The sequence below is a fragment of the Macrotis lagotis genome, chromosome 1 (genome assembly GCF_037893015.1).
Source record: "Macrotis lagotis isolate mMagLag1 chromosome 1, bilby.v1.9.chrom.fasta, whole genome shotgun sequence".
Lineage (NCBI taxonomy): Eukaryota > Metazoa > Chordata > Mammalia > Peramelemorphia > Peramelidae > Macrotis > Macrotis lagotis.
Window position 1 is genome coordinate 260,495,601 of NC_133658.1, and position 18,427 is coordinate 260,514,027.

The 18,427-nt window shown below is 34.8% G+C and overlaps 1 protein-coding gene and 1 long non-coding RNA gene across 5 annotated transcripts in view; one reads left to right on the top strand and one right to left on the bottom strand.

The window, feature by feature from the left end:
- Positions 1 to 18,427, bottom strand: part of AURKA (aurora kinase A) — a 24,593-nt gene continuing 6,166 nt past the window's right edge. For 3 of the 4 annotated variants that reach the window (XM_074210298.1, XM_074210299.1, XM_074210300.1), the window contains exons 3-9: positions 17,662 to 17,935; positions 16,647 to 16,701; positions 15,319 to 15,510; positions 14,223 to 14,361; positions 10,552 to 10,700; positions 4,645 to 4,819; positions 1 to 3,523 (exon numbers count right to left, since the gene is read on the bottom strand). In XM_074210298.1, coding sequence (XP_074066399.1) covers positions 3,338 to 3,523; positions 4,645 to 4,819; positions 10,552 to 10,700; positions 14,223 to 14,361; positions 15,319 to 15,510; positions 16,647 to 16,701; positions 17,662 to 17,935 — 1,170 coding nt within the window. In that variant the 3' untranslated portion in view covers positions 1 to 3,337. The remainder of the gene's footprint in view (positions 3,524 to 4,644; positions 4,820 to 10,551; positions 10,701 to 14,222; positions 14,362 to 15,318; positions 15,511 to 16,646; positions 16,702 to 17,661; positions 17,936 to 18,427) is intronic. The other variant, XM_074210297.1, reaches the window with a different exon arrangement.
- Positions 4,394 to 18,427, top strand: part of LOC141504908 (uncharacterized) — a 15,377-nt gene continuing 1,343 nt past the window's right edge. The window contains exons 1-2 of the long non-coding RNA XR_012473496.1: positions 4,394 to 11,875; positions 17,115 to 17,228. This is a non-coding gene — a long non-coding RNA (uncharacterized LOC141504908). The remainder of the gene's footprint in view (positions 11,876 to 17,114; positions 17,229 to 18,427) is intronic.

The window sequence follows — 18,427 nt, forward strand, 5'->3', positions numbered from 1 at the left end:
TCCAACCCTACTCCAAATAAATCATACTTTATTATCATCGCCTATTGCATAAATTATATCAAAATGCACATCACTCAATAATGGGGGGCAACAAAGGAATTTTTTGCATTTTTAAATTCAGCAATAAAAATATACATATAAAAAACAAGAAAGGTACATGTGGCAAAATGTTTTGAATAGTTAAACTTGTTCAGTCTTGTCCAGCGCTTTGTGACCAAGGGCTATCACCTGTTTGGCAATTAAATTAAGTGTGGATTGAGGCAATTTCTGGGGTTCTTTTGACCTCTTCCTGTGTGGCAACTGTCATCAGGTCATCTACTGGAGATGAAAATAGTCTATGCTAATATTTTTACTGTTCTGTTTCCCATTTTTCACCATCAATAGCTTGTTTGAACAAATGTAATTGTATACCATTGCTTCTCATACTTATCCCTTTAATTTGTTGACTTTTATCCTGCCTGCAATTATTTGATTGTCCCACAGAACTGACTCATGATTCTTAAATTATTCCCAAATTGATGATTAGCAATTTCTGTCAAGGTGTAGCAAATTCAATTTTTTATCTGGTTGTTCAGGACTGTCCAAACATAGGATGTTCAGTTTCTCGTTAAAAAGTCATGCTATTTAAATATAAAATTTTTGTGAAATCTACAATCTTCAATCTCATTATTATTAACCCTGCACTACTCTATCTCCCAACATTTTTCAAAATCCTCGTTTGAATATATATATATAGATATAGATATATATATAGATATATATATAAAATGTTATCTAGGAATGTAAACAACTTTGTCAAATTTTTGCATACCCTACCAATACCTAGCATAATTTTTTGCACAATTGTTACAATCTGAATAGGAATATATCACGCCTGAAGAATTAGGCTTATACTTATTTTTAGTCAGAATAAGTGACTTGGCCAGGGTCACACAGCTGGAAAATGTCTGAAGCTCTATACACTGTCTATTTGCCCCTTAGGTTGATTTTAATTTCCACCTCTTTCCCTTTCCTTTATTTGGATTCTGGAGCTAAACCATGAGGAAACTTCCCAAGCAATGAAGTAGGAAAATAACTTGAAACTATTTACAAAATGTAACACTTAAAGAGGTCTTTATTCAACCTGTAACTATAGAATCTCTTCTACATAATCCTATTTTATTTGAAAACTTCCTGGTAGGTTGGGGGTGGAGCAGCAAGAGAAATCCACTGCCTCTCAAGGTAGTCAATTTTACTTTCAGATAGCTGTTAGTTTTTCGATTGGGATACTTAGAGAACTATCCCTCAGGCATGCAGCTCCCATTCTCCGGTTGACGAGTTCTTTCCATGGTGGGTTAATGTGGATACTGGTTAGTCATGCTTCATTACCCTCCTAATTGTGCTTCTTTCTGGACTTCATCTTGCTTGCAAGGCTACCTTTCTTACTCCTGGTCTCGTTTTTCAGCACTCATATCTTCACCTGTTTTTTAAGGGCAAGGAGGTTTTAGTTTTTCTCTACCATGTTTTTTAAGGGCAAGGAGGTTTTAGGTTTTCTCTACCATGAGTAGTGCTGCCTGAGGTCCACATCAGTTGTAATAAACTAGACTCTAGTTCACACTTCTCCATCTTTTCCACAAGATTCAAATCCAGCTTTTAATACCAAGCACCACCCATTATAAGCTTATTTTAATGACAGAAAGTTCTCACTATGGACTTTTACTATAGACCCTTTTTTAATCTGTGAATGTCTATATTGCTCTCCTTTCTATATTGTAGCACCTCTTAATATCTAAGAGTATGCAAAATTTTCTATCACTATTCAGTCTAAGGTCTTAGATTTGCAATTCCAAACCTACCAATACCTACCCTTTTTCCTGTCCTCATTAGGTATATATCAGCTCTGATCAGGTAAACTGTATTGTAGCTCAGTCTAGAAATCTAAATCCCATTTATAGCCATGAGGTGTTCACTTTCCAACATCAGAGCAGTTCTCCTAAGGTTTTTAACTTCATGGCCAAGACTTCATAATCTTTAATAATGCTTCCTGGGTTCCTTCTGGCAGCATGTATACACACAATTAGTGTGCAATGGTCGTTTTATCTGACAATTCCTGGAATGAATATCTACTCAAGATGACAAACCAAAAAAAAAAGTTTGCTAGCAAGCTGGCATATTATTGCCAATATGTGACTCATTAAACAGGAGTTACTTCTCTGACCTTCACTGAAATTTGTAGAGTTCACATCACTAATTTATACTTTTACCCAAATTTCAATGCATCAAAATTACTTAGCAGTCATAAAACTGGAAAGCATTCTCTTAAAGTACTAAAATGCCTGATATTATTTATAATAAACAGTAATTGCTTATTGGAACCTTAACTGCCATTATTGATACTAATACTTTTGATCTATAGTTCAACTTCTTTAACCCTAAGTGAAAATAACACTAAAATTTATTTAAATTCTTTTATTTTATACCGAGTCAGTCAATATTTCTATCAAAACTTATAATCATGGTATAAGGTAAATACTTCAGCAAATGATTCTGTTGCAATTATAAAAAAAACTTCATGAATTTATTACAGTCCAAGTAGTTTTTCCTTGCAACAGACATTACCCATTACCCCTAAATATACATAGGTAACAATGTTGTTGCTAAATCCTGAGTACTTTCTAGGTCTTGCTTAATTAGAATGCATACCAAACCCTTAAAATATTTATTGGTTGCAACTACAAGAAATAACATATCCTAATGAGATCCTTTCTTCCATTCTTATACCTCAGGAACAAGGAATATATTTTTAAACAAGTCTTTATTTAGTAAATCATAGGACAGCCAACATTCAAACAGTATAGAAAAGAAAATCAGTGTTCATAGGGATTTACCAGGTTTGTTCAGATTCAGACCACATGACAAAAGCCTCAAATCTGCCCAATAAATTAAAAAACAACATTTAGGGTTATTTGGAAGTTATTGCACTGTCCTTTAAAAGACACCAAGATGAAGACAACTGTAGTCAATTTTGTGTCCAGCGTATTAAGCTCTTTGGCAGCTCCTCTGTGTCTTACATGCCTCAGAGGACTAAGCCAATAAGCAACAGGAGTTTGTGTTTTGCTTTTATTCCTTCAACTTTCTTACTTCAGAATAACGTTTAAGTGTAGTTGAGTTTTCTCACTTAACTAACAGAATTCAAGAATACAACTAGTGCAAGTTAAGGTATTGACCATTCAAGTTATTTTTTTCCCCCTTCAAGCCCAGACAGAAGGCACTTTCTCACAAGTACATCCCACTTCAGTAGCACTTCTTGTATGATAACGTGGTAACCTTGGCTCAATTTTCCTGGAAAGCAAGAATCCTAAGATTTTGCACCATTTGATTCTTTGCTTTTTCGACTGCTTGGTGATTTTGAAGAATTTGCTATGATCCAAGGATGTTCAAGGAGTTCCTTTAGTGTCAGCCTTTGGTAAGGATTATGCTTCAAAAGTCTTGAAATGAGATCCCTAGCCCCTTCTGTTACGAAGTCAGGGAATTTATATTCAACCTAGAAGGGAAACAGATCATGTGAATCAACAATTCAGTGAGTGTAGTTGAAACAACTTCAACCAACAAGTATGTACAGAATACAGTGTCAAACATTGGAAGGCAGAAAGTTGGATGGAATTTAAAGTCTAGTAATAAGGTTAAGATACCAAAAAAATATCACATAGTTGGTACTATACCCAATGAAGGTCTTAGAAAACAGAGTACTATCAGACCTGAACAGGAAATTCACATCATCTGAAATAAGAAAGGAAGAGAAAAGACTCAGGGAAGACTTTCTGGAGTTTTAAATGAGTTCAGCAGATAAGAATTATGAAGAATGCATCCTGATGTATGGAATAATACAGGCAAAGGTATAGAGGAAGGAAAAGAGATGTCTGATTAGGCACAAAAAGAGTATATGGAGGCAAGTAAGGGTCGATTATGCTGTAAGGCAAGGTATTTAGGTTGTAGAAGGCCCTAAATGCTAGGAAGAGACATCTGAACTTAACTTGGAAGATAAAATGATAGGTAGATGATCAAATCTATCTGTAAGAAAGAATATTCTTTGAAGGACAGATTATCAGAGAAGTAGCAACAAAAGTAGGTTATTTTCATAATTCAGGTACATAGTGTGGTAAAGAGTTCCTTGAGAGGGGAATGGTAACAGAAAAGGAAGAATAAATGTGAAGCATAGTGTAGAAGGAACCAAAAGGATATGACTAGTCAGGGAACAACAAGACACAGAAACAACTCAAAGTCTAACATAGGAAACTGAAAAAATTGAATTCCCTGAACAGAAAAAGTAAAGTCAGGAGGAAGAGTACATAACTCAGGCACCAGCTACAGATGTGTGTGAGTGGGGTGGGGGGGAGGGTCAAGGCATGGTTGGTGAAGAGAAGAGAGAGAGGAGGAAAGGCTTTAGAACGGTCACTGTGGGGAATGAGATCAAGAATCACAAAGTAAAAACAGAAAAACTGTAGAGCATCAATGAAGGCTAAAGGGATATACCATGAATCTATAGTGATGAAAGGAAGTATTTTCAAAACTACACTATTCTTAGCAAACAAAAAACAAAACAAGTAAAATCATATTACATAAAGAAATAATTTGAGTGATAAGTTCATTTCAGTTCTATTTTACCTTTGAAATACTTCTATAAGTTTCTTGATATGTTTCTGCCTCAAAAGGAGGCTTCCCAACTAGAAATTCATAGCACAGAACTCCAAGACTCCATAGATCCACCTTTTCATCATGCATCCTGCCTTCAATCATCTCAGGAGGTAGATAGTCAAGAGTGCCACAAAGAGTGGTCCTCCTACAATTGAGAGATTAGTAAAAAGGCCACATATTATTAAGTTCCATTTTCTTATTCATATTCATAATAAAAACTAAAAAAAAAATAATTACTGAATTCAAATGAGCCTGTAATTTTCCTATATTTAGTCAGGTTTTTGCAAGTTTTATATATACACCCTTCTATTACAGAATGCTAATAACCTTAGGCAAACAGCCTGACCAAACACCAAGCAAGGAACAAGTAGTAAACTCTTTAAAAACTAATCTTTAAAACCCTAACTTTGGGGGGCAGCTAGGTGGCACAATGGATAGAGCACTGGCCCTGGAGTCAGGAGTACCTGAGTTCAACTCCAGCTTTAGACATTTAATAATAACCTAGCTGTGTGGTCTTCAGCAAGCCACTTAACCCCATTGCCTGCAAAAAAAAAAAAAAACAAAAAAAAACCCTAACTTTGAAATTCAAGAAGTACATGAGCATTGTAGTCATTAAAAGCACTTTACCATAGGCTATTTATTGTACAGTAAGTTCACACTAAAGTTAGCCCATTTGCCCTTCAATGCTAAATGTGCTTAGACTCTAGTTTCTTCTCTGCTGCAAGCTAGTTATATGATTTGTTAATCATGTCATCTCTTTGGGTCTCCTGTTCTTACTTATACAGTAGCCTAGTCTTCAAATAAGAAGACCACAGTTCAAGTCCTGCCTTTGAAACAATAGTTCCATCATCATGGGAAAGTAGAGCTTTTAATTTCCCAGTGCCTTGGGAAGCCAATCATAGATGAGATTCCTAATGAGCATCAGTGGAAGGAATTGTTATGCCAAGCAATTCCAACATCTGAAGACACAACAGGTTTGGACCACATACAAAAATGAAGAGGGATCTAAGGTCACTTCCAGATCTTTATTAAAAACAATTTCTGACTTTTTGCTTTTTACCTTCTTAAATGATACCACTAATGATGCTGTTTGAACAAAAACATGCAATAGCAAATACTCAACTTACTTTGCCACTGTTTTCCAGGCATATATTAACTCAAAAAAGGACCCTAACCCTAACTCATATGAACCTTCTCATTTATAAGAACAGTTAGAAGGAACATATGTAGACAAGGCACAGGAGGAAATTGAATATAATGGTATAATATTATATAAAGATGGAGTCAATTGGTGATAAAGTAAAGGACTAGGAAGAAGGGAAAGGAAAAGAAGAATGGGCTAAGATATTTCACACAAAAGAGTCAAGAAAAAGCTTTTTCAATGGAGTGGAATGGGAAAAGGCAAGGGGGGGATTGAGTTCTCATCAGATATGGCTCAGAGAGGAAGTAACATACACACTTAATAGGGTATAGAAATTGGGGCAGCTAGGTGGCACAGTGGATAGAGCACTGGCCCTGGAGTCAGGAGTACCTGAGTTCAACTCCAGCTTTAGACATTTAATAATAACCTAGCTGTGTGGTCTTCAGCAAGCCACTTAACCCCATTGCCTGCAAAAAAAAAAAAAAAAAAAAACAAAAAAAAACCCTAACTTTGAAATTCAAGAAGTACATGAGCATTGTAGTCATTAAAAGCACTTTACCATAGGCTATTTATTGTACAGTAAGTTCACACTAAAGTTAGCCCATTTGCCCTTCAATGCTAAATGTGCTTAGACTCTAGTTTCTTCTCTGCTGCAAGCTAGTTATATGATTTGTTAATCATGTCATCTCTTTGGGTCTCCTGTTCTTACTTATACAGTAGCCTAGTCTTCAAATAAGAAGACCACAGTTCAAGTCCTGCCTTTGAAACAATAGTTCCATCATCATGGGAAAGTAGAGCTTTTAATTTCCCAGTGCCTTGGGAAGCCAATCATAGATGAGATTCCTAATGAGCATCAGTGGAAGGAATTGTTATGCCAAGCAATTCCAACATCTGAAGACACAACAGGTTTGGACCACATACAAAAATGAAGAGGGATCTAAGGTCACTTCCAGATCTTTATTAAAAACAATTTCTGACTTTTTGCTTTTTACCTTCTTAAATGATACCACTAATGATGCTGTTTGAACAAAAACATGCAATAGCAAATACTCAACTTACTTTGCCACTGTTTTCCAGGCATATATTAACTCAAAAAAGGACCCTAACCCTAACTCATATGAACCTTCTCATTTATAAGAACAGTTAGAAGGAACATATGTAGACAAGGCACAGGAGGAAATTGAATATAATGGTATAATATTATATAAAGATGGAGTCAATTGGTGATAAAGTAAAGGACTAGGAAGAAGGGAAAGGAAAAGAAGAATGGGCTAAGATATTTCACACAAAAGAGTCAAGAAAAAGCTTTTTCAATGGAGTGGAATGGGAAAAGGCAAGGGGGGGATTGAGTTCTCATCAGATATGGCTCAGAGAGGAAGTAACATACACACTTAATAGGGTATAGAAATTGGGGCAGCTAGGTGGCACAGTGGATAGAGCACTGGCCCTGGAGTCAGGAGTACCTGAGTTCAACTCCAGCTTTAGACATTTAATAATAACCTAGCTGTGTGGTCTTCAGCAAGCCACTTAACCCCATTGCCTGCAAAAAAAAAAAAAAAAAAAAAAAAAAAACCCTAACTTTGAAATTCAAGAAGTACATGAGCATTGTAGTCATTAAAAGCACTTTACCATAGGTTATTTATTGTACAGTAAGTTCACACTAAAGTTAGCCCATTTGCCCTTCAATGCTAAATGTGCTTAGACTCTAGTTTCTTCTCTGCTGCAAGCTAGTTATATGATTTGTTAATCATGTCATCTCTTTGGGTCTCCTGTTCTTACTTATACAGTAGCCTAGTCTTCAAATAAGAAGACCACAGTTCAAGTCCTGCCTTTGAAACAATAGTTCCATCATCATGGGAAAGTAGAGCTTTTAATTTCCCAGTGCCTTGGGAAGCCAATCATAGATGAGATTCCTAATGAGCATCAGTGGAAGGAATTGTTATGCCAAGCAATTCCAACATCTGAAGACACAACAGGTTTGGACCACATACAAAAATGAAGAGGGATCTAAGGTCACTTCCAGATCTTTATTAAAAACAATTTCTGACTTTTTGCTTTTTACCTTCTTAAATGATACCACTAATGATGCTGTTTGAACAAAAACATGCAATAGCAAATACTCAACTTACTTTGCCACTGTTTTCCAGGCATATATTAACTCAAAAAAGGACCCTAACCCTAACTCATATGAACCTTCTCATTTATAAGAACAGTTAGAAGGAACATATGTAGACAAGGCACAGGAGGAAATTGAATATAATGGTATAATATTATATAAAGATGGAGTCAATTGGTGATAAAGTAAAGGACTAGGAAGAAGGGAAAGGAAAAGAAGAATGGGCTAAGATATTTCACACAAAAGAGTCAAGAAAAAGCTTTTTCAATGGAGTGGAATGGGAAAAGGCAAGGGGGGGATTGAGTTCTCATCAGATATGGCTCAGAGAGGAAGTAACATACACACTTAATAGGGTATAGAAATTGGGGCAGCTAGGTGGCACAGTGGATAGAGCACTGGCCCTGGAGTCAGGAGTACCTGAGTTCAACTCCAGCTTTAGACATTTAATAATAACCTAGCTGTGTGGTCTTCAGCAAGCCACTTAACCCCATTGCCTGCAAAAAAAAAAAAAAAAAAAAAAAAAAAAAAACCCTAACTTTGAAATTCAAGAAGTACATGAGCATTGTAGTCATTAAAAGCACTTTACCATAGGCTATTTATTGTACAGTAAGTTCACACTAAAGTTAGCCCATTTGCCCTTCAATGCTAAATGTGCTTAGACTCTAGTTTCTTCTCTGCTGCAAGCTAGTTATATGATTTGTTAATCATGTCATCTCTTTGGGTCTCCTGTTCTTACTTATACAGTAGCCTAGTCTTCAAATAAGAAGACCACAGTTCAAGTCCTGCCTTTGAAACAATAGTTCCATCATCATGGGAAAGTAGAGCTTTTAATTTCCCAGTGCCTTGGGAAGCCAATCATAGATGAGATTCCTAATGAGCATCAGTGGAAGGAATTGTTATGCCAAGCAATTCCAACATCTGAAGACACAACAGGTTTGGACCACATACAAAAATGAAGAGGGATCTAAGGTCACTTCCAGATCTTTATTAAAAACAATTTCTGACTTTTTGCTTTTTACCTTCTTAAATGATACCACTAATGATGCTGTTTGAACAAAAACATGCAATAGCAAATACTCAACTTACTTTGCCACTGTTTTCCAGGCATATATTAACTCAAAAAAGGACCCTAACCCTAACTCATATGAACCTTCTCATTTATAAGAACAGTTAGAAGGAACATATGTAGACAAGGCACAGGAGGAAATTGAATATAATGGTATAATATTATATAAAGATGGAGTCAATTGGTGATAAAGTAAAGGACTAGGAAGAAGGGAAAGGAAAAGAAGAATGGGCTAAGATATTTCACACAAAAGAGTCAAGAAAAAGCTTTGTCAATGGAGTGGAATGGGAAAAGGCAAGGGGGGGATTGAGTTCTCATCAGATATGGCTCAGAGAGGAAGTAACATACACACTTAATAGGGTATAGAAATTGGGGCAGCTAGGTGGCACAGTGGATAGAGCACTGGCCCTGGAGTCAGGAGTACCTGAGTTCAAATATGGCCTCAGACACTTAATAATTACCTAGCTGTGTGGCCTTGGGCAAGCCACTTAACCCCATTTGTCTTGCAAAAAAAAAAAAAACCTAAAAAAAAATAGGGTATAGAAATCTATCTTAGCCTAGAGAAAAATGAGAGGAAAGGGATGGTATAAAGCGAATAGGGGGAAGTAGGTGATAGAAGAGGGAAGATTAAGGGAGAGGGTACTCAGATACAACACACTTTTGAGCAGGGACAGGGTGTAAGGCAAGGGAGAATAGAATAAACGAGAGTGGGGAGGAATAGAATGGAGGGAAATATAGCTAGTAACAGCGACTGGGAAAAGATATCGAAGCAACTTCTCTGGTGGATTTATGATAAAGGCAATTCATCCCAGGGACAGAGCCGTTGGAATCTGATCCCAGAATGAAGTACACTTCTATTCTCTGTCACTATTCTTGAGGTTTCTCTATCTTTTTTGAAGGGAGGGAGGTTTATGTTTACTTTCACAAGATTATTATAAAAATATAGAATAAACCAAATTGTCACTCAAAAAAAGGAAACTTTAAAGGGTTAAAATCTATGTCAGCTTTGTTAAAAGTCGACAAATTCTATCCAGTGGTCCACTGTTTGAGTACCTCCACAGAGTAAAAACAAAAACAAGAAATTCATATATATTCCTTTCATGAGTAAAAGCTTGTAGCCTATTCAGCTTCAAAGTTTGACTATTTGAAGATTTTGTTTATTTGAATATTGCAATACTTAACCTCCTGAAAAAAAATTTATTAAGTATGCTTTTCAAAGTTATATTAGATATTTCTTTGTCATAGTAGTAACTGGCACATACCTAGCAGCCTAATAATTCCCCAATACTAAGAGCAGCAATGTTCTTTCTACCTTCAGGTAAGTGAGAAAGCCAACATAAAAGACTCAAGGGGAGTAATTTGTAAAATTTATATAACTTAGGCCTAAGGTTCAAGTTCAAACTCTTAACATAAACTGATCACATTACTTAAATTCTCAATAGCAGAGGGACACTCTCAAATCTTCAACTTTAAGGAGTCTCATTCAATAAAATTACAGATCCAGAACACACACACATCAAAAGCTTAAGGACCAGTTTAATGTTAGACTCTTACCTAGATGATGGAGCATGAACTGACCAGCCAAAATCTGCAATCTTTAGTTCTCCATCTGATCCAAGTAGTAAGTTCTCTGGCTTAATATCTCGATGAATCACTTTTTTTGAGTGGCAGTATGATAAGGCATCTGCCAGCTCGGTGATATACTAATTAAAAAAAATCATTGGTAAAGTCAATATTTAACTTATGTCAAGCAATTTAATTTCATAAACCATCTTTGTGAAATAGCACTATTTTGTTTTTATAGATCTTGTGATAAAGGTTATAGAATTAACTATAAGTATTTTGATCCAAATTTTTTTAATGATTTCTTCATCCTTACATGCTATTTATAGTGAAAATGTACTTAGAATCATTTGATCTTTGGTAAGGAGAGGGAAGTCATAACAGGAAAGGGATAAAGAACTAGAGATTAGAGATTCTCCCAATCCCTACTAGCATTTTAGCAGAGAAAGTTAACAGTAATCTTATTAACAAAAGCAGAATGCTATAATAGAGAAGTTCACTTGAAAGTTAAGGTCTACTGTCAAATTCTAGCACTCAGTCAGTAGCTGTGTAACCTTAGGCGAGACATTGTACTTCTCTGGGATCATTACTCTCACATGGGAAATGAACAGTTAGACTTAATGATTTCTTTTTTGTTTTTGTTTCTTTGTTTTTTTAGATTTTTACAAGGCAAATGGGGTTAAGTGGCTTGCCCAAGGCCACACGGCCAGGTAATTTTATTAAGTGTCTGAGACCGGATTTGAGCCCAGGTACTCCTGACTCCAAGGCCGGGTGCTTTATCTACTACACCACCTAGCCACCCCTAGACTTAATGATTTCTACAGAATCTTTTCCAGCTCTCCTAAAAACTTTGAGGGCAAGCAGCAATAATAGGGCTGGTTCTAGAATTTTCTTTTTAAACTGAATTTACTATCATTTTTACAACACTAATTTAAAACAAAGGCTCTCTTTCTACAAAGGACTCTTAACCCCCAGAAACTCATTACAACAGAGAAAAATAAAATGTCAATGGTTATTCTTGTTTTAATTTGAATTTATTTAATATCCCAACAATATGCAAAAATAGTTTTCAACTTTTATTTTTTGTCTGATTTTGAATTCCACCTTTTTCTCCAACCTCTTTTCCCTCCCCATCCTCTTGGTAGACAGCAAATCTGATATAAGTAAATACATGTATAATTCCAATGGTTATTCTTTGATGACACACACAAAAATTAAAATCATAACTAAAAACTACTCATTTTAATTTCAGAAAAGTGCCATCTCGCCTCAAAAAATTTCACGAAGTTTTATATTTTGTTCTTTCCACCTTCAGGTAAGTATACTAAGGTAAATTTTAACTATAAAAAAAAAAGCAACTATAGGCAGTAGAAACAAGGTAGGTAATTTATAAATAAAATAAAGCTGATAAATAAGCCTGAGTCAGGGACAAAGATCACTAACTTATTCCTCTCCCATCAAATATTAATCTCTAACACCTTTTCAGTGTCATGAATCCTTCTGTGAGTCTGGTGAAGCCAATGGACCTCTTCTCATAATTAAATGTTTTGTTGTTTAAATTTTTTTTACTTGTAATTAAACAAAAGTAATGTCAAAATTCAGTTAGAGGTCAATGTAAATATTTAATTTTTTTTTCCAATCCAAGTTCAAAAATCTCCTGAAATCTATCCACAAACCCATTAAGAACCGCTGCCCTAATCATAGGCTTTTTTACTCTTTGAAATTAATTCAAGGCCAAAATTAAATTTAAGTTGGCTGCTATTAGGTTATACAAAGATTAAAACAAAAGAAGTTATTCCCCAACTTTTATGAACTTTGAATTGTTTCATACTAGAGAATTTCTAGATAAGATACATTTTTGCCTATTCAAATCATTTCCTGAAATGATTCCATTTTGAGTAGTTGATTCAATTAAAGAAAACATAAATTGCTTCTTTGATTTTTGCTTAATCGAAAACTATAACACATGAAAATCTCTAATAAAGTCACTATAATTATTCTGTTGAAATAAACAATGGGACCATTTAATGGATGAAGAGTCAGAGGATCTAGATTCAAATCAATTTGACACAATAAACCTTCTGGTTAATCTCTGTTTCAAGTCTTTCCCCACTTCAGGCCATGTTCTCATTTGCTAAAGGTGCAGGGTTGACCATGTCAACCTCACCAATTCAACTCAATGACAACTTATAACCACTAGTATCAAATAAAAAATCCTCTATTTAGCATTCACAACCTGGTCTTTTCATGTCTTTCTAGTCTTCTTATAACCTTACTTCTCCCACAAAATCTCCTATCTAGTCCTCACACTGGTCTATGCTAGACTTTTCCCCTCTTAGATTACTTCACATTTATACTATTCATGTAAGTAACAGATGCTTGCAAATTGACTCACCTCTTATGTGAATTCTTTATAAAGTATGTGAATTCTTGGAAGACACACACCTGTGTTTTTGCTGTTGTATTCCTAGTACATAACACAATACCTGGCACCTACTAAAGATGTGATGCTTGTTGACTGATTATTATATCCATATATGCTGGAGGAAGTCACTTAAGCTACCTACCTGGGCCTACATTTCCTCACATGAAAAATTGGGAAGGGATATGGGGAATGAGTTCAGACAAGCTGTTCTCTAAGGTTCCTTCTAGCTCCAGATACATGATCCTGTACCTTCTATAGCAACTACTATGACCTAGTCTTAAAATCAAAACAAAACCAAGATTCTCACAATTAGAGATTTAGGAGGGGAATATTTAGGAATTTGTTGTTTGTTTTCAGTTGTGTCAATCATTGTGACCCCATTTGGGGTTTCCTTGCTAGAGTGATTTACCATTTCCTTCTCTAGCTCATTTTACAGATGAGGAAACTGAGGTAAACAAGATCAAATGATTTTCAAAGGTCATACATATCTAAGACCAGATTTGAACTCAGGAGGATGAGTCTTCCTAACTCTAGACCTAGCATCTAGTTCCCCAGATTTAGGGATATTTGGCCTAGGAAAAAAGACAAAAACAGAAGTAGTAAGCGAAAGCTCCAGGGTCAGACTTTAGTTTTTCTTCTGTCTCATTAGCTTCAGGCAGAATGAACTATAAAGTCCTTCATCTTCTTTGCAATGACCATTCCCCAAATTTAGAATGTTATGCCTATCCCTTTGCCTCTTATTTCCCTTGCTTCCTTCAAGACTGAATTTAAGTCCCACCTTCTTTCTTTAAGAAAACTTGCTTAGTTCCCTGAGAGGGCTTTCTCCTCCTAGATTATCTTTCATTTACTCTCTACATATTTTGTATATACCTAAGTTATTTACATATTTTTTCCAACAAGCATATATGTTCTTTGAAGGCAGGTACAGTTTTTAAGCTTTGTTTCTTTATGGTAGAAGTGTTTAATATTGTCTGATAAACACTAAAGGTTTAATATTCTTGTTGTCTGATGGAAAGGATTCCTCCTGATGTACAGGTTGGACTAGATGATCTCTGCAAGTCCTTAGAATTCAAATTCTGTGAAAATTCCACTATCACATTAAACACACAATCTGTTTTGGTTTGACCTTCTAAAATCAGCATTCTATTTTGTAAAAGTGATAATGCTAAAGAACCTGAAAAGGAAAAAAAAAACTTTAGAAATTATTTAGCCCTTTGGGCAATTAGCTAAAACTTACAGTAGCCGTTCTTTGTTCATCAAACTTTGAAATTTTTTGAAGCTCTCTATAGACTTCTCCACGAGGTGCATATTCTAGAATTAGGTAAACTCTTGTGGTATCATGAAAATAACCATATAATCTCAGAATATTAGGATGCCTGCAATAAAGAATGAATACACTGCAAAAAATATATCAGCAGTAAGCAGAATCCCTACACTATTCTTTTTCTTCCTTCTTTTAATAAAGACATAGGATTTAGTATTGTAGTTTAGAAAAAAGTGAACATTCAATTGAAAAAATATCTTAATGTGCTAAAAGTATAATACATTATTTTTACTACTGCAGTCTTATGGTAGAAAAAAAAGGTCATGTGAAAGCTATAAGACTGCAGTATATATGCCTCTCTTAAAGAAATTCCAATCTTTTTAAAAAACCATTAAGAGATAGTTTACCTTTTAATTTTCTCTATTGATTTTTTTCACATAGCTATTGATGGTTTGTCTGAAAACTGTCCTTTTACATCCTCTGACCATTTATCAATTGGGGAATGGTTCTTATTCTTACAAATCTGCATCATTTTCCTGTATCTTAGAAATGAGACCACTCTCAGAGAAATCTGATACAAAGATCCCCCCCCCCCCATTATTTGCTTCTCTTCTAATTTTAGAAGCACTGGTTTTTATTTGTGCAAAAAAAAAATAATTGTATGTAATCAAAATTTACCATTTTACCTTCTATGACCCTCTCTTTGCTTTGTCAAATTGTGACAAAAGATCTGAAAGAATTTTTTTCCTTCCTCCTCTAATGTGTTTATTTCATTCTTTGGGTCTAAGTCACACACCTATTTTGAAACTTTATCTTATTATACTGTGTGAGATTGGTCTATACCTAATTATTGTCTGGCCTTGTAATATTTTTATATTACCACATTATCTTCACTTCATTTTCAATGAATGAATTCATAAATCCTATAAGTATTAGTGTGATTTACACATTATTTTTCAGAAATAATATAATAAAAAAAGTACAAGATTCTTAGTGAGCCATGAATAAGCCAGTATATTCAGTAATTTTCTTTATTCTGCTTTTATGATCAATACCCAAAAACACTTACCTAAGATGAGACTGTATTTCTACTTCTCGCCTCAGCTGATGTTCAACTCCTGCTTTTTCCAGTTGGGCCTTAAAGAGAACTTTAAGTGCCAGGATAAACTTGCTTTGCTTCTCTCGTGCCAAGTAAACATTTCCAAACTTTCCTTTTCCCAAAGGGCGACCAATTTCAAAGTCATCCAATGCCCACTGCCTTCTACAAAAAGTATTTAAATATCTTTATATTTACAGAAACAAAAGTACTTTCTTAGAAACTAAATAAGATGTATGCACTTACATAATGCTTTTATTCCCAGTCAAGCCACATAAATATTATGAAAAATAGCAGTATCATAATAAGCAGCAGGAATTTTTTTTGAACAATAATCATTATTAATGAACATCAAGGAGAATTATACCCAAGTAATTTTCCCCCGTCTCCAATTACCTCTAACAATTATATTAATGTCAGAATGTAAACAGCCTTCTAGAGAGAGCTAGGAGGAGCCTTTTGAGAAAATTCAACCCCTAACTTTTGTAGATGAGGAAATGGCTATAAAAAGGGTAAACTTGCCTAACATTACACAGCCAGTTACTGACAGAATCAAGGACAAATCTCAGTACTGGACTCTCACCAGTCTAGTGTTTGACATATAATGCTAAAACCTTACCAAAGTTAATTTAAATAATTATGACATTTAGAACTAGAAGAAATTTAGATGGTTATTTTAAGTTTGGCTTTCTCATTTGACAAATGAGGAAATCAAGGTCCAAAAGTTACTTCACTAAGTTAACTATGGTTCTCTCATCAGGTTTTTGGTGGTTATTTACTCCACATATCAATTTTATAGTGAAATTTTCCCACTTCTATCTTCATAACTTCTTATATGTCTCTGGCTCCACTCACATAACTACAACTGTATTCAGGCCTGAAGTACTTCTCACCTGGACTAATCTAACTTCTAATTAAGCGCTTCTCTAATTCATCTTCCCCTCAACTACCAAGGGTTCCCCCCCTCAAAGATTACTTCAAACCAGACTTCCTATCAACTCTTTGTCCCTCTCTTATGCTTAAACCCTTGTGTGTAAAAATGCTTCTAGAGTGATGCTACCCTACCCTCTTCTCTTTATTCAAAGTAAAACAATGTTGGACCACAGCTAAGTAGCCCTTTGTTAAAAGTAATAATACCTTAATTACTTTATTTCTACTTCCTGCATGATGGCCAACTATGTTTGTAAACAAATTATTACAATTGTCTTCTCCAAATTCACTAAGTCATTAAAAAGAAAAAAAATGGATTATCCCAGCAGTTAAATGTACATTTAATCTCAAAAAATATTAGTAAATCTTACTTTTTTGTTTCCTCGTTTTTCTGCCTTGGTGTCTCTCCCTTTCCAGGAACATTTGCTATTTATAAAACAATTTTGAAAAGTTGACACATTTTAAAAAAATAGTCATAGATTAAAATTTTCTTCATTATTCATTATAGGGAAAATTTCTAGGATTAATGGGGAAAACAGAAACAAAGCTTCAGGATGACAAGAGTTATTTCAGGAAAAATGCAAAGTCAGAGTATCAAATAAAACACTGTTTCAGTATCAACATCTGAATCATAGTACACTTAAGAAAATAAGCCATATTATTCTTGAATACTTTTATCAGAAATCTAGAGATGCTACCTCTACAGTCTTATATTTCTAACTATTTAAAAAACTCTCCATTTAAGTGATTTCTAATCAAGGTTATTAGGCTTTTAAATATTATAGAGATGATGATGAGGATGAGGATGAGGATGGGTTTTTTGTCCTTTGTTCTCAAAGAAGACCAAGACATCGGGGAGGTGATGCCATGACAAGCACATGAATTGGATTTGAATGAGGAGGTGCTATGCTAAGTCACCCTCAGAGCCATCTGGATCAAGTTATGTGCTCAAGGTGGGATTCAAACTTTCATCTTACTGACTTACATTCCTAAAATATAACTCTTTGACTATGCCTATCACTTTCCCCATAATAAATTCCATAAGAGAATATAGAAATCTAGGATATCATGACACACCTGAATATACAATAGCTAAGTTATAAAGGTATACAAAGACAATTCAATAACCCTAACAGAAACAATGGTCTTTTTGCAGAAATCAGAAACCAATGGAGATAAAGTACAAATAAAATGAAACAGGAAGCTATTATTCTGACTTTAGGGCACAAACTTAACTACAGTAATCTGAATATCATATTCATGCATATGAAAGAGAAAATTAAAAGATAGCTCCCAAAACAAAAAACAAACTACTTTTCTACTGTTGCTGTTGTTGTTTTATACTACCTACAAAGCCATCCAAAAACCCTCAAAAGTCTTACATACCAGACACTGGTGTCTGAGATTGCTCAGTGTTTAGAGTGCTATTTGGCGGTCTTGATGTGGGATGAATTACAGGTGCTGGCTGTAACTTCTGTGGCTGTTGAGTTTGAATTACTTTATGACTAGAGATGTTTTTTTGTGCCTGAGAAGAACCTAGAAGATTATTTGAGGAACATAAGACCCTTTGAGCTTGTCCACTACTTGCAGGTAACCGATGCTGAGAGGAAATCTGCTGGGTAACAGGCACACGTTTTGGACCTTCCCCAAGTAGAGTTGTCTTTAATGTAAGAAAGAAAGAAGGGAAAATGAAAAAGTTTAAAATTATGACCCTTTAGGACAATTAGACATTTCAGAATTTTACAAAGATATGTTTTTCTGTATGAAGAATGATAGAAGTAATTTTATTTAATTGTGCACTGTAACATCCTAAATGTTTTTTTGATTTATTTTTATAGGAAAAGATGCTGAAGTCCTTAGCTGATATAAAGCATATTTAAAAACTGATTTGCTACAACAAAAAAATTGAGGTTCTAATTTGGTGTTTAAAGGGACACTTCAAAATTTTCTCCAAATTATCCAGGGAAAACTTCCTTTAGAACAGATATTAACTCATTCTTTTTACCCTAGGCCAATCATGGTATAGTAAAAAATCACTGCCCTATGAGTTAGGACAACTGTGTTCTGGTTGCAGCTTTGCCATACTATTTCATATTCCTGGACAAGTCACTTCCAACTTAAAAATTCTATGATTCTAATTTCCAAGGTAGAA